At 41.1% G+C, this 15,350-nt stretch overlaps 1 protein-coding gene across 13 annotated transcripts in view; it reads right to left on the reverse strand.

Moving 5' to 3' along the window:
• Window positions 1–764: 764 nt before the first annotated feature.
• MEGF11 (multiple EGF like domains 11) overlaps window positions 765–15,350 on the reverse strand; it is a 350,367-nt gene continuing 335,781 nt past the window's right edge. For 4 of the 13 annotated variants that reach the window (XM_027569507.2, XM_027569510.2, XM_027569505.2 and 1 more), the window contains 2 exons: window positions 8,710–8,916; window positions 765–8,123 (listed from right to left, as the gene is read on the reverse strand). In XM_027569507.2, coding sequence (XP_027425308.1) covers window positions 7,963–8,123; window positions 8,710–8,916 — 368 coding nt within the window. In that variant the 3' untranslated portion in view covers window positions 765–7,962. The other 9 variants (XM_027569514.2, XM_027569509.2, XM_027569516.2 and 6 more) reach the window with 6 other exon arrangements.

The following is a 15,350-nucleotide window of genomic DNA, read 5'->3' on the forward strand; positions in this document are numbered from 1 at the left end:
GGAGCAACTAGTTTCCCATTTAGAAATGTGCACACTAATACTGAGTTTTACTTTATTGTGGATAATATTAAGCACTTACTCTGCAGTGTTCTGAAAGTTGTGTCAACTGAATTGATACTATTCAGGATGGTGGAATATCCCCCCAGTACAAAAATATATGTGTTTGGGCTTGCATAGATTACTATGTTTCATAGTTAATCTGTCTTTTGCGGTGCTCATGACGTGTGGGGCACATGTCGTGTGGGGCACACGGAAGGCATTGCTGTGGTCAGTCTTTCGGTTTTCTTCTGTAGCCATTTATTAGAGTGTTGGTTGGTTATGAAGATACTATTATCTATTTGTAAATTGCTACTTTGTATTTTATGCATGCTCTGTAACTTGATTTATTTTTATTTTTATTTTATTTTTTAGTTATGGATTTGGAATATATTCACATTCTAATAAACAGTTATAGGGGGACTATTCTTTATGTTGTCAGATTACATTTTTCCTTTGAGTGCTTTGGATGCAGCCATGGAATATTTGATTCTGATGAGTAAGAGCATAGGTCCTTGCATTACAGAGTAAACACTAAATTGGAGGCATCATTGTGTGAATTCAGCTTTGATTTTAGACATACGTTTCAATTATGCTTTTTTTGGAAAAAGTATCACCAAAAACATTAAGGAAGTAATCTTTGTACTTTCATATGTAACAGTGTCACCAGACCCGGGAAGAGGCATTTACTCGAAATCGGTAGTAAATCTTTCACAAAATTATTTAAGAGAAGGAAACTCTAGGTGGTGAATTGAAAATGAGTAACTTTGAATTTGTATCAAGTATAGACTTAAAGTTGCTGTGGGCATGGTTGGATCTTGGGAGAATTCCAAGAACCCTTTAAGTAGTAGTAGAAAATGTCTTTGATTGCATCTTAACAGTGTCTTCATTCTGAATAGTATCTCAGGAGACAAACTGTCTCAAGTAAGAAACATTAAGTTTTAAAATATGACAATGTAGGGCTCAAGGTAGTTTAGAAGTGTTTTGCCGCTTGACCCTGCTTTTCAGTCATTTTAACTGAATTTTTTTTTAACTTATTCTGAAAAGCCAGTTAGCCTTCTTGACTTGATTTAAACATGCCATTGGTCTCAAGTGCTATCTATGATTTTTCTTTAATAATAGTAGTTACAACTCTGTAGGGGTAAGTTATCATTAGCCATTGCATTGTGTATGCTAAATTCTAATTCTTAGAAGGGGTGCTAGCTGGTGACTTAGGCCAGCGGTTTTAAGTTCTGAAAGGTTCTGCAGAAAAGTTAGACCTCTTGAGTTTAGATTGTCCATCAGAGCTTGTCCTATTTATTGTATCAGTGGGAAAATGGACATTTTAATTTTGTCTTCAGTGACTTGTATTTACAAAATACAAATGCTCTCAATGGTTTGACTATTGTCATAATTTCTTCCATCTACCTTAAAGAGAAAAAAACTGTTTAGGCTGTTTTGGCCAGTACCAGAAGCAGAATAATTTAAAGCCTGGGTTGATATTAAGAACTTATTCCAGCCTGTTAGGTTTCAATTTACGGAGTTTTGTTTGTTTTTGTTTTTTAAACACAGGAAGAAAATAGAGATTGGTTATTTGATGTCTCACAAACATTTTAAGCCTGAAGAAAATTCGAAACAAATTATGAAAATTTTTTTTTAAGATTTTATGTATTTATTTGAGAGACAGAATGAGAGATAGAACGAGAAGGAAGAGGGTCAGAGGGAGAAGCAGACTCCCTACTGAGCAAGGAGCCCGATGCCGGACTCGATCCCGGGACTCCAGGATCATGACCTAAGCTGAAGGCAGTCGCTTAACCCACTGAGCCACCCAGGTGCCCACAAAATATGAATTTTATATAAGGATTGCGCATGGCATGTATTCCCTGTATGGGGGGGAAAAAAAAACAAAGACCATGAAAGGATCCTCTTCTATCACATGCTTTAATGGGGGAGCATAATAGGCTAGTGCTAAAAAGAGGAGGGCTGATTTTTGTTACCTTGGTTGGGTTGGTGCTGGTACCACACGCTTGCTGGGATTTGACAGGTCACTTTTTCCACTCACCTAAAGGATATGCTAAATAAACTGAAGTTGTCATTGGGATGTTTTAAAGAATGGTTGTATTTCCCCAAACTATAGGAGGCCAAGGGTAACAATAAAGTTATATAAAATGTCATTACAGCTTCTGTAAAGGAGATCATAGGCTGAGATCATTTTAATTGAAGCATCCATTTCATTGAAAATTGAATTGGAGGATAGAGAAAGAATATCTGAAAGGACATTGATACCAGGCATATATTAGAAAGTATGCTAAACTGAGTTAGATTGAAAGTGGCAGGTATAATAGAAGAGTGGTTGGGTGACAAAGACTTGGATTCTAGTCACAGATCTTTTAGTCATTTTCTCTGAGCTTCACCTTCTTCCAGTTAGGGGAATGGGTTAGATTATTCCTGGGGTTCATCCCAGCTCCAATTCAGCAATTCTATGAACGAACTCTTCAGGTACTAGAGCCAAATTATTACACATTTGAACTCAAATTTAATAGATAAGTAAAAATCACTTTGCAAAATGTTTTTGGTCTTATAACTTGATTGAAATGTTACTATTTCCATGTTAACCTCATTCCATAAGATGAAAGATTTTAGAACATTTGCAAAATGACTGTCATTTTCAAAAATATGCATCGAAATATCATGCTTGGCGGGGAGGAGCACTTGAGGGGCTGCTATGTCAACTGTAAATTGAGAACTGCTTGTTTTGGCTTTTATTGTTAAAATCCCGCTGGCTTTTAATATATACTTTTAAAATATATTCATGTCTGGGTGAGAGAACTTTTAAAAATATCTTGTGTTTAATTTTTTACTATCATCTCTTACAGGCGTCTATAAGAAGGTAGAGCAGTCCATAGAGCTAGCTGTCCGAGAGAACCAGTGATTAAATCCAAGTGAATAGGTTTTTGTGGCAAAATACACACGATATAAATGGCATTATTTGGCTGTTAGTTTAGTAGTCTGATCATTTGAAATCAATTATTTAACATCATTAGCGATAGGTCCCAGCACAGATGTTCTATATATTTGCTGTTAACTACTATATGTTACCAGTACCAGTGATGGTAGTGAAAATTAGTAGCCAGTAGGATTCCTTTTCTCTCTCTGAGTCAGTGGAACTTAACTTGCCTGTTATTCCCATCCCAGTGAGTAAGTGTATTGCTTTCAGATTCATTTCCCTTGACAAATTCCAGTCTCAGGGTACCATTTTCTCAAATCTCTCTAGGGAAGTGACAGATCCTTGTTGACCGTTGTTTTTTTTTTTTTTTTTAAGATTTTATTTATTTATTTGATAGAGAGAATGAGAGCCAGAGAGCACGAGAGGGAAGAGGGTCAGAGGGAGAAGCAGACTCCCCGCTGAGCAGGGAGCCCGATGTGGGACTCGATCCCGGGACTCCAGGACCATGACCTGAGCCGAAGGCAGTTGCTTAACCAACTGAGCCGCCCAGGCGCCCAGACGTGCTGACCATTGTATTAGTCTCTATGCCAAAGTATTTCATCATATGGCCCTAAGAATATTATAGAAGGTTATGCCTGAAATGGGACAGTCTGGAAAGCCCCAGGAAGCAATACTATTTCTGCAGACTATCTTTGATATGAACCCCACAATGCAGGATCTGTTAGGATCATCAGTTACTGGTTTTGGTTTACATTTAAGTGGATTCCTAAATAATAGGATTTTTAAGATTTCCAGTCCCTGTGCTTTCTCCTCTCCAAGGCTCTGGAAGGCCATCTGCTGGGTTAGACAATGGCTTGGGAAGTAGAAGCTGGAATTGAGGAAGGAATCTGACAACCCATCGCTACAGACTAGGGCTTCCACCTTCTGTGGGTTTGGATTGGAGTCCGAGTCTTTCTAGCTCTGCAAGTCAGGGAAGAAAATGTATAATCAGTACCCTACTAATCACTAGGGCCCTGCATTTATCTCTGCCCTTTTGTAATTGCTAAATTGTAAGATCCATAAGTGTGGGAATGTTCATTGTTCATATTTACATTCCTAATACCTATCCCCCCTGCTATTCCATGTCAGAACAATAAAGAAGGAACATCTAAAAGAGTGAGGGGGCTAATCCTAGGATTCATTCTAGTCTAGCTTGGGGAGCTATAGTCTTGAGAACTACCATTCAGACTAAAAAATACTTTAATTAAAAGTTATATAAAATGATTATATAAATGCTATATAATAATTATACAGAAGTACAAATGACAGTGTAATGAATCCCTATGTATCCATCCATCCCTTCTGAGAAAGAGTCTGTTTCCTGTTGTCACATACTGATTAAATGGGCCTCTTCTGCCGGCCTTCTGGTTAGATGAATGGCTCGTAGAATGTATCATTCTTGAATTTTCTGTGTTGAGTGCATAACTTGCAGCCTTTGGTTATCCTTTATGGTATTGGGTAGTAATCTGAGCCTCATGAGTCATAATCTAATACCACTATTCTCAGTAAACACCTTTGTTAGCCTTATAACTCTTGATCATGTTTTGTCTTTCACCGAGATGTCAAGCTCCAGCCCTTGAGAATTGTCTTAGTAAGATAATTTCAGAATGAGTCTTAGTCTCTAACAAAAATGTATTATTCTTGGTTAAACATTGGGAATAACTTGAGTGTCATGTAAGCTTTGTGAACTGACAAGTTGAAAGGCTTAGGTTGACTTAGATAGGATTATGTACAAACTTTGAAAGTATGAAGGAAGAATTTTAAACTTACACTTATGAAAGCATCCAGTAAGCTATTTTTTTAGCATCCATGTTTTACTATAAAATTAATCCTGCTGCTTCTTTACCAGTGAGGTCATAAGGTTATGTTTTAAAAGGTCCTAAAACATGCACCCACAGTAACGTACTGGGTGATAACTTCTACTAGTGGAGAGCTATTCATTGCACTTATGCAAATTAGGTGGCCCATCACTTGCTTTTATTCCATTCCATAGAAGTACCTTTGTGCCTCTGGAGCTGAGCATAGGCTGTAATAGTTGCCTTTGAGTTTAAATCTTTGTGAAAGCAGAGAAATTCTCTATTTGAGCATTTGATGTGTATGAGATTTTTCAATAATTTTTAGACATGAATAAGAATGTGTTGATCCCATTCATTAAAGGAAGAGACTCTTGTTATAAATATGATAGAACTTGTTCACTTTATTTTCAAGTGTCTATTGGGATAATTTTCACTTCTCTGGCTGCCTAAAGTGACCACACAAAATGTAGTTTAGTTCTACCTTTTAAACCTAAGTTGTAGATTATAGACACATTTTCAATGTGCAACACAACAGTAGGCATTCTTGTTAAATTAGTTTGAGAAATTCCTTTTATTTTGTACAAGGTATGGTCCCTTTGCACAGTGAACAAATATATTACAAATCTGGGTTATTTAAAAAAGTATTGCCATTTCATAGTCTCACTTATGCTATTGTACAATAATAGTGTTTCCTTTATTCATTTGAATTGAATGCAGATTACTTTGAGTGAAAACTGGTTTCTTTAAAATAAACAGATCTTTCCAAGTTGCCAACAAAATGCACAGACACATATTTAGGTTGACCATGAACCTATGTGTGACAGTGCTAGACAGAAGTTCCTAACAGTTGCTCTGTAAGAATGAAATGTCTTTTACCAGTAACTCTTAGATCTGTGAAGGCAGCTGTTGTCACCAGAGATGAATCACACCCTCTGCCTTCCCCTTCTCTATATTGCCTAATTTGAATTGTATTACATTTCTTTAACAGTCATAGAATGCTAGAGCCAGAGGGTTGTTAGAGCTTCTTCCCTCTCTCTCCTTCTCTCCTTTTTGATACGTGAGGAAGAAAGGAGCCCAGAGAGGGCAAGTAACACTCAAATCTCTTGACCCCATGCTTTAGCAGTTCCACCATGCTCCCTCTTGCTAAATTTTGCTCATAAGATAGTTGGCAAACAAGAGGCGACACTTGAAACTGGCATGATGCTGCTTGTTTGCAGTGTGCCAGGCAGCAGTGACTGTACACGAAGGGTAGGGGAAGAAGATAAAGCCTGGGATTGAGATGAAGTTTCTCTGGCTGATCTGACTTCGCCATGCTTCTTGATCCTTGCTTTACAAAGGTAATTGAGCACTTGCTGCCCTGAAATACTGAGGTAAGTCTCTTATCTATTTCTTTCTACATATGTATGAGCAATATTTACTTGGGTCTACAAAGGAATTTTCTATTATTTATATTTCGTAAGGCTTTTGTGGAAAGGAAATTTGCTATTGCTGATCACTTGCTCCCATGCACACATGCAGCATTCATGTAAGTATTCTATGCTTTCCCCTAACAGTAAAATTTGCTTAAGCCGTGAGTGAAGTGAGGGAGGGGGATTTACTTGTTTATTTTCTTGCTTTTGCTGGTCATTGCCCCAACTAATGGGTTCCATGGCAGACTTCCAGGTTGTATCAAGGGCTTCAGGACTCCCACACTTCCTGTCGCTGCTATTCCATCTTTGCGGTCATTTAGTTCCTCTTCTGTTTACCTTTTTGGAAGTATTTTTTACTGGCTGGCTGTTACCAGAGAGTGGAGTGGTGTAGGGGTGGCCATTAGTTTCCTCGGGTTGTCCTTCTGGTCTTTAATTCTTGTGAGGAGGTCCTCTTTTTTAGGGCTTGGGAGTTGGCTCCAGTTTGACTCAAACTGAGCCCCAGTTTACCTGGTTAGTAGTGGAAGGTACAGACACGTCTAAATACTGGGATCTGGAGCATTAGCTCATTGTAATATGTTTTTGGCCATTTCAGTAGGTGGTGGTTTTAAGGTAGAAGTACTTCATATCCTTATTTGCTGTTTACTGTAAAGTTTTACATCATGTTACAGCAACTGATTACAGTCCATTCTTTTCATTTAGTTCCATCAAAAAGCATCATGTAATTTAAGCAGCTTATTAAACTTTTAAACTTGCTATATCCACTTTTATCTAATTTCTTCTACACTTTTGGGTTGTATTCTACATCAAGCTCAAGATTTATGAAGAAATGCATGAAAGCAAGTACTCTTCTGAGTTAAGGGATGCCAATCAAATAAATTTGGGAGGCCTTTTAGGGATACTTCATTCTTACCAGTCTGTGACTGCTTGCTTAAAGGCATCATCTCAGAATTCTGTTTCACATGGAATGACTCGTGTTGGATGGATTGAGGAGCTATGACCAGGCTAGGAATGACTTGGCAGTGTTCTCAAACTTTGAATCAGCAAGATTTGGTAAAGCTGGCCTAGAAATCATTATAGACTGAAAGAGGCTACTGCGCTTTGGAAACTCCTCCTCCTACTACCACGAAGGGCAGAAGAGGGAAAGTTAATTTGTATTTATTAAAGTCTTATTTTTTAAAAATTGAAGTTGTCAGTATTAGACTGTATACTATAATCTTGGCTGTTGTGATTTGACAGGTCAGACATAGATGTACAGGTACTTTAGGATTGATATTAGCACAGTTTGTGTGCTATTTATCTTAGGTAATAAAACAGATGTTGAGGGTAACAGCAACCAAAAACACATACATTTCAGGATCTTGAATCCTTTCCCCTCCCCAGTTCCCTTTTCCCCCAGGAAGGTTTGTGAAACCTATGCTGTATGCTTCCTAAGCATCACGTTTCAGAGAATTACGTATCTCAATATATATATTTAGCTGATGTTGATGAGTAGCTGGATCTTAAGTGTTTTTAAAAGATCATGTAATCCTGGGCATTTGGGGTTGGGTGTGGGTGAGTGATAGGATTTGCCTTTGTGAACAGACTGTTTGAATAATTACCCCAGTCCCACTTGGAAGTTCTTCTTTAGTTCCAGGTGAAAGTAATGACTAACACGCAGCTGGAGTCAGTCTGTATCATTATTTCGAGTCAAGGGATTGTCTTCTTTCAGAGTCAGAATATTCAGCAGAACACATTGCAAGAGAGAGGCTTCTCTCTCTTAAGACTGCTTGTCCTGGGAGGGCCCATTGGCAGGGCTTTGTCTTACTGGGAGGAGGTCATAATGACCAGGAATATGGCTGTTCCTAGGTAGGTCGTATGGATTCTGGATATAGCTGGAGTTATGACCGCGGCCTTCTTGGACCACACTGATTGTGGGCTCTAAGGAATATAGTGAAAAATGAGTTCAGAGAACAGATTAGCTTTGGTTGCCTTGTTGAGGGGAATAGAGTTCTATTTAACTTGCTAGGGAGAGAAGCCAGGGATTTATAAATCTGTGATAAATATATGAGGGTTAGGATTGAGGCTTGCTCACGAAATGGAGAATCTAAGTGAGTGTACTATTAGAATCCCAAGCTCTGGTCAAAACCAAGAGGTCTGGATCTTATCAGTAAGTCCAGGGACATAGGGGAAACCGGGAGAAGGTCGAAGACGGTGATTTAGAAACTTGCACGTCTGTTCTGATTGAATCACTTGAGGTGTGTATACCCACTGATTCTCCACCCCCAGCATTTCTGCTTCATAGTAGTCCTGGTATTTTTTTTTTAAAGCAGAGTTGACATGAGAATTTGATTTCCTGCATGAGAGAGGAGGGTAATCCTGGGAAAGACCGTTCACCTTGGATTCCTTAAAAAGCAACAAAAGAAGGGTGTGTTTTCAAGACAGGGTGAGTGGAGAGGGCTTGTTTTTATTTCAGATGCTGCACTATTGCCCTGATTTCACTAAGTTACTTATTTGAGACACCTACCAACTTCATATATATTTTTATTAGATGTCAACAAGGATGGCATATCTGTGTACGGAGACCCCCTGTGCATAGGCGACTTCATTTCTACATAGCTGCTTTCTGGAAGCTTGCAGGTGAGAATGGGTGGGTCCTTAATTGTGGCGTAAGGGTTTTCACTGCTATTCAAGGAACAAGTGCTAGAACTGCACACGGATTCTTTCATGTAATCTGTAAGGCAAGAGAGATTTCTTAGGACATGCAAGGACACAGACTTAATTTCAGTACCAGAAACAGATTGCATTTTATGTGCCATCAGGATCCTGGATCTGTAAAAGCCTATAATAATCCAAGATTTCCTTCTTAAAATATGTTGAAGGGTGCTTCCCTAGGTAGGCAGAGTTCTTTTCATAAAGAAACTTATGTTTTTGGAAGGATAGGGACATTTTTGTTCTTAGTAGTCAGGTTCAGAACCAGAAGGGGATTGATTCAAGATATTCATAATGTGCTTTCACAATGTGCTTTCACATCTATTATTTAATTTTTATAAAATCCTGCAAAGATGATACTTTGCATTTTATAGGATGAAGGCCCAGAGAGATGAAGTGACTTGGCTAATGTCCTATAAGCTCATAAATGACAGTGCCAAGGCTTGAATGCATGCCTTGGGACTCCTTGGCCTGTGTTTGTTCTGTGATATCATTCTTCCTCTGAATTCTTTTTGATGAGTAAGAAATTTAGATTCAAAAGAAGTAGGTGTGTGTTTTGGCACAGGTGTCAGCAACTTGGCAACCTTTAGGCAGCAAATTTTGGCGGCATCCCTGCTCTTGAGAAGCTTGTGATCAGAGGTGGGGCAGACTGAAGTGTAACTGAAGTGTAAAAAGCACCTGGGTCTCAGGCTGGCCTTTGGAAAGTTCCTGTTTTCTAGTAAGCCTTCCAATGTATCCTCTGGGGTCACTCATCCCAGTACTTATGAATGCTAACTGAAACCAATTTTAGCAGTATCTTTTTTCTGATACTAGGAGAACTCATGCTTCTTTTCCTGCTGCCTCCCAGGTACATCTTCCCCAACACATCAGGGTATGTTGGGGTACAAAAGAATGCAAACTAGTCTCCCAAGTACGAGGCAAAGTAACTGTAGCTCACTGGAGGAAGAAAGTGTTTTCTTTGGGACTGGGAGTCACAGAAGGGAAGGGGAGCCCCTCCTTCAGCTTCTATGCGATTTTCCCCTTTTGGGAAGATCACTGGTTCTTATAGATCATTCCAAGTGAGGCAAGACTTGCCTGAAAAAGCACTAGAGTCTCTGTAATCTGGCCAACTCTGGCCCTCATTCTTCTGTGACAGTCTGCCAGCCAGGGGGTCTAGAAATAAGCATAGAATTGTAGGGGCTCTACAGTAATGAGTGGTCTTCAGAGGTCTAAATTTCTCTAAGTGGTAGCAGATGGTGAAATTTCTATATTTCTCAGCTCTAAATTTCTCTTAAGTGGTAGCAGATGGTGAAATTCTTGGACAGTCTTCCACTAGAACCATCACATGCTCTCTGCCTTCAGCTTGTGAGATTAATGAAAATGTAAAAAAAAAAAAATAATAATAAAGGGATCATTGTAACTCAAGGGGTGAGTAGGTCCTGGGAGAGCAGAACACTCCATGTGGCTGAAAGTTGAGTTGTGTGTGACCACTAGCAGTGTTTTCTTCCGTAACAGGTGACTGGCTGGGAGGGGATTTACTTAGAATTCTGAGTATAGGGTTACTGATGTTTGTTTCAGCAGGTAACATTTCTTCAATCTTGTACAAAAGTACATTTACCCATTAGTTCGTTCAGGTGTTCCTAATACCTGCGATGTAGCTAGAGCAATAATTAATTCTCTCCTTCCCTTTTAACTGCTTATGGGGAAACCGTGGCTTGGCATGAGGAAGTGACCTCCCCAGGTCACACTGCTGTCAGTAGCAGAGTGTGCTTCACAACCAGGCTCAGAGCCTTCTCCATCTCATCCTGGCCCACAGGTGTAGAGAGAGAGATGTTGGCCTTGGTCCCATCTGAGATTGTGGCCTCTTTCTAGCATAGAACCCTAGAGAGGGGTAGGAGAAAACATTCTTGCTGGGCAGTGAGCAGGCCCAGCTGCTGGTGAGGCTCTCATGAGGAAAGGGGGATGTGGGTCCTAGGCCACAGTCTGCCCAGAGCCACATGAAGTTGTTTCTAGTGAGTACTTTGTTTCTTAGTACAAGGGGCTGGGGTATGTCCAGGAACCCCAGCATGGTCCATCAGTCCCACCTTGGGTTCTCTGAACTTGGCAGCCAAAGTGTAAGGCAGTATGACTCGGAGCTGCTGGTTTGGAAGCTGAGGACTAGAACTGCTTACAGAAGGGCTATCATCTGAGTGAAAAGTCCTCTAAAACCCTCCTCTCCTTCCCACCCAGGCACATCCTTTTACTTTGATTGGCGGCTACCTTAGCTGCATGTTTTCTTAAAACTTGAGGAATGGTGATAGAAAATGTAGCCCTTACGCTAGTATCTTCACACCGGTTAGGTCATTTGAAACTTGTTAATTTGTGGAGAGGGCTGGGCAGGAGGGACTATGATTACTGCTTTAGAAAGGAGGATACTGAAGCTCATAAAGTTCACCTAATGTTAGTAAATAGGGCTCAACCCATAATCTCCGGTATCCAGTCATGATGTTTTCCACTTGCATCTTACTACCCGTCCTCCTGTTCTAGATCTCTAAATGCAAACTACAGCTGCAACAGCTTCACCTTACCTTCAGCAAGGAATACCTTTTACCAATGGGGCCAAGCCCTGCTGACAGAGAAAGGCCAAGCTCTAAGCTTTTTGTAGATATCCCATGATTGATTCAGTAACGGCAGTGGCAGAGTCTTGAAGCTGTGGCTCAAAGCCTAACAGAGCCTCAGTCAGCCAGTAGTAGTATCCCTCTTATTTCCACCAGAAAAGTCAAGGCTGCCTTTAAGTTTAGGGGTATACAGCAGCCTCCCCGCCGCCACCAATCCACAGGGATACTTTCCAAGACCGCCAGTGGATGCCTGAAACCACAGATAATACTGAACCCTCGATATATTGTTTTTTCTTAACGCGTATATGCGTACATACCTATGCTAAAGTTTAATTTATAACTCAGTCACGCTAAGAGATTAACCACAGTAACTAATAGAACAATTATAACAGTATAATGTAATAGATGTTATGTAAATGAGGTCTCAAAATATTTTATTGTACTATACTCACCCTTCTTGTGATGATGTGAGATGGTGAAATGAGGTGAATGACCTAGGTAGGCATTGTGACAGGCCACTATTGACCTTGATCCTGTGACGGGGGAGGGGGGAGGGGGGAGTGGTAACCGAAACTGCGGATAAGAGGACTACTGCCAATAGTTGGCTGTGCAGCAGGGGATGCATCTCTGAATAAAAGAGAAGTTGGGGTTGGGGGAGGGGATTCATCTCAGGGGAAGATGTACCTTCCTTATTTAAAGGGGCCCGAGGGAAAGAAAGGATGGAGAAGTGTTATGTGTAGGTTGAGGTGGTCGGAAGGGGGTGTTGGATTATAGATAATCTGGATTCTATTTCTGGGAACTGACAGGAGGAAAGGGCAAGGCCCGCTGGAAAATGTACACTTCCAGAAAGCTATTCTTCTCTCCTCCTGCCGAGTCATCTACCTGCCTGCCCTCAGGGAGGGTGGGGTAAGGGGAAGAGCAACCAGTCTCTCTAAGACACTTCCTCATCCTTTTACAGCCCCACCCTACCCCAGCCAGTCCCTGCACTTCAGGGCATTTTGCAAAGAAAGGGGAAGCGTCAACCAAGGCTACCTACCTAAGCTTTGGAGAGTCACTCCTCCAAGGCCTGTAATTAGCATCAGGATTGAAGGCTTAGCCTTAAAATGCCTTGGTGTTCGTTCTCACCTAGTTCCTACCTCTTCCAAATCACACAGTCTTACACCCTCAAATGCCGAAGGGGCCTTGGAAATGAGCCTAAACACCTTCATTTTATAAATGAAGCAGCAAATCCAGAGAGGGGGAAATGACTATCCAAGGCCACCCTGTGAGTGGGATTGGAACTTACTTAGGCTTTTAGGTTCACACGAACATCTAGGTAAAGTCAGTATTTCGCCTTTGGGGAAAACCCAGGCACTGAACATGTTTCTTCTCAGCCTGTTACTATTATTAGGAAGCCACACTGCCTTTTCTCTTCCTGGGCCCCAAGTTAGCCCTCTTTTCCTTGAGAGACAAGGATATGGGGAGAAGAAAGGGGAGATTTCACGGTCAGAAGGAGAACCACACTGGCTAAAAAAAGTTTTCAGGATGTCACTGGACTCCTCACTACCTTGGAACCCAAAGTTACTGCAAGGAGGCACGTGGAGGCTGGATTAGCAAGGAGCATACAGGTGGCTTCCCTTTGGCAGCAACAGTGGGATTCAGGATTTCAGGATCATAAAGGTGATGGAGAGTGCCAGGGAGGATTTCTTCTGTAGCACTTTGAAAGGCCTGACAGACAAGGAATTAAACATAGTTTGTTATAGTATCATTGTGTTGAGGGGGAGAAGGGGAAGGGGAGATGGATAGGTGTTCAGAGGTAAAATGCGATTAGCATAGCAAAGCAATGTGTGGTGTCGTGTAACTCCAGGATGACCGTGAGCGGAGGTCTAAAGTAAGTACCAAGGGCAAGAAGGAGCACTGGCTGAATTAGAGAGGCCTTAGAGTGAGTGCTAGTACAACCTCATGGTTCTAACGGAGGTAGAAAAACCAAGCGCAGAAAATAACAGTGTGACCTAGTCAGTGCCACACAGTAAGAACTAGGACTAGAATCCAAAACTTCCAGGCCAGCGTCTTGAGACCACTGAGTTCAGAGAACACTCAAGACTCCTCACTCTTAATGGTTCTCATTTGGTTTGGCCCAGCAGTTTTAGGAAATAATTTCATTCCTGTTACAGACTAGTTTATTAAATGTTTATTTGGGAGTTCAGTTAGTGGGGTTTTTTTCCATGTCTTTGATAAATATTTCTGTAAAGTTCCAAACCGTGACATTTCATTTTCCTGTTCTTGAATTCTCTTGTTCTGATGTGTTGGTTCCCAGCACCCGTTGGCATATTTACCTGGGCAGCCTTCTTTTCTCTAAAGGATGATTATAGCCAGAGTGGTGAGACAAAATCTGGCTGCAAAATCTGGCCTTCCCTGTACTCAGGCTCGGATACATGATCCCACAAAACAGGAGTGAGTGACACTGAGGCAGAGACACTGCCCTCCTTAGCTTTGTTATATATACATTTATGGTTTTGAGTCTGAAAGCAGTTACCCTAATCACAATGCACAGCACAACAAAGTGCATAGGAAAGTTGTGTGCTCATTAATTGAGCTGTTTGGGCCTGTCTGAGCTTATTCATTCTTGAGTCATGCATATTTTCGGAGCTAGAAAGTCTCTTATTTAAGAGATCTTTCTGCCCAGTCCCCACTCCTCTTTGAGAAAGAAACAGGTCTCAGGTCACAGTGATAAAAACAGCAAAGCTTTCTTTTCTGTTTTTAGCTTCACTACTGTAATGGTGCTTGCCTCCATGTGGATGGTTTGAGTCAGTATGCAGAAAATGGCCAGAATTGATGCTCCCAAGGGAGTAGTGAACTTTGGCTGACCAGAAGCCGAGGGGTGACCTCCTGTTTTCAGATTGTTCTCTTGAGCTGTATACATCCTAACGTGTTCATGGAGACTTGCCCTTCCTGCTCTCTTGCTCAGAAAAACCCACCCCTAGCTCACCCCACCTTTAATAACCACTCCACCAAGGGCTAAGTCTGAAAGAACAGTAATCCAGGAAGTCTGGGTCAGTCTAGACCTAAGAATGCCCTGAAGTACTCATTACAAAGGCAGGTTCCAGGACCCCACTCTAGATACACTGCTTCAGAGTCTTGGGAAGATGGGATGTGGACCTCTGTATGTTTAACAGGCTTTCCAGGTGATTCTGGTGCACAGCTAGATCTATGATAGCCATTGGGATCTTTGCTGTCCGTCGTCTCTTTCAGTGTGGCTGAGACTCCTAAATAGACCTCAGAGACAAAAGGACAGCCCTATTACATTAGTACAATCTTTTACAATATGCAAAAACACTTCCCATCTCTGATTTTTACTGAATACTCAGGATAACCTTATTGGACACTAGGTTAGGCATAATTATCCCAACCTTGCAGATGAGGAAACTAGGCCTTGGAGAGCTCCCAGTCTAAGGGCACGGTTAATACTTGACAGAGTAATAAGTGATATAGTCCCAAAGCCACCTATTTCACACATTCTGTTATTTAAATGTAAGGCCTAAGCCCAGGGCAGGACCTGACCTTCATCTTTGGTTTCACTCACAGACTTCTTAGAAGGATGATCCAACTTGCTGTTCCCACGTGCTTGGGATTAGTCCTTACTTCCCCACTCTCGGGGCAGAGATCTCGAGGGTGGAGTGCCATACAGTATTAACACTAGGTATTAATTTTCATTCCTTGTGCCCCAGAAAGCCAGCAGGTGCAGGGTGGCAGTCCTTGCCAGCACGACGACAGGAGGCCTCTGGGGCAGGTAGATTGACTTTATTTCAGAATATATAATCAATTTAACTCATACTAATTGGTTGGATAATGACATTCTCCATTTCTGAAGACATTTAGTTGGCATCTATAAAAAACCCAC

Source organism: Zalophus californianus, chromosome 6 (assembly GCF_009762305.2).
Source record: "Zalophus californianus isolate mZalCal1 chromosome 6, mZalCal1.pri.v2, whole genome shotgun sequence".
NCBI classification, from domain to species: Eukaryota; Metazoa; Chordata; class Mammalia; order Carnivora; family Otariidae; genus Zalophus; species Zalophus californianus.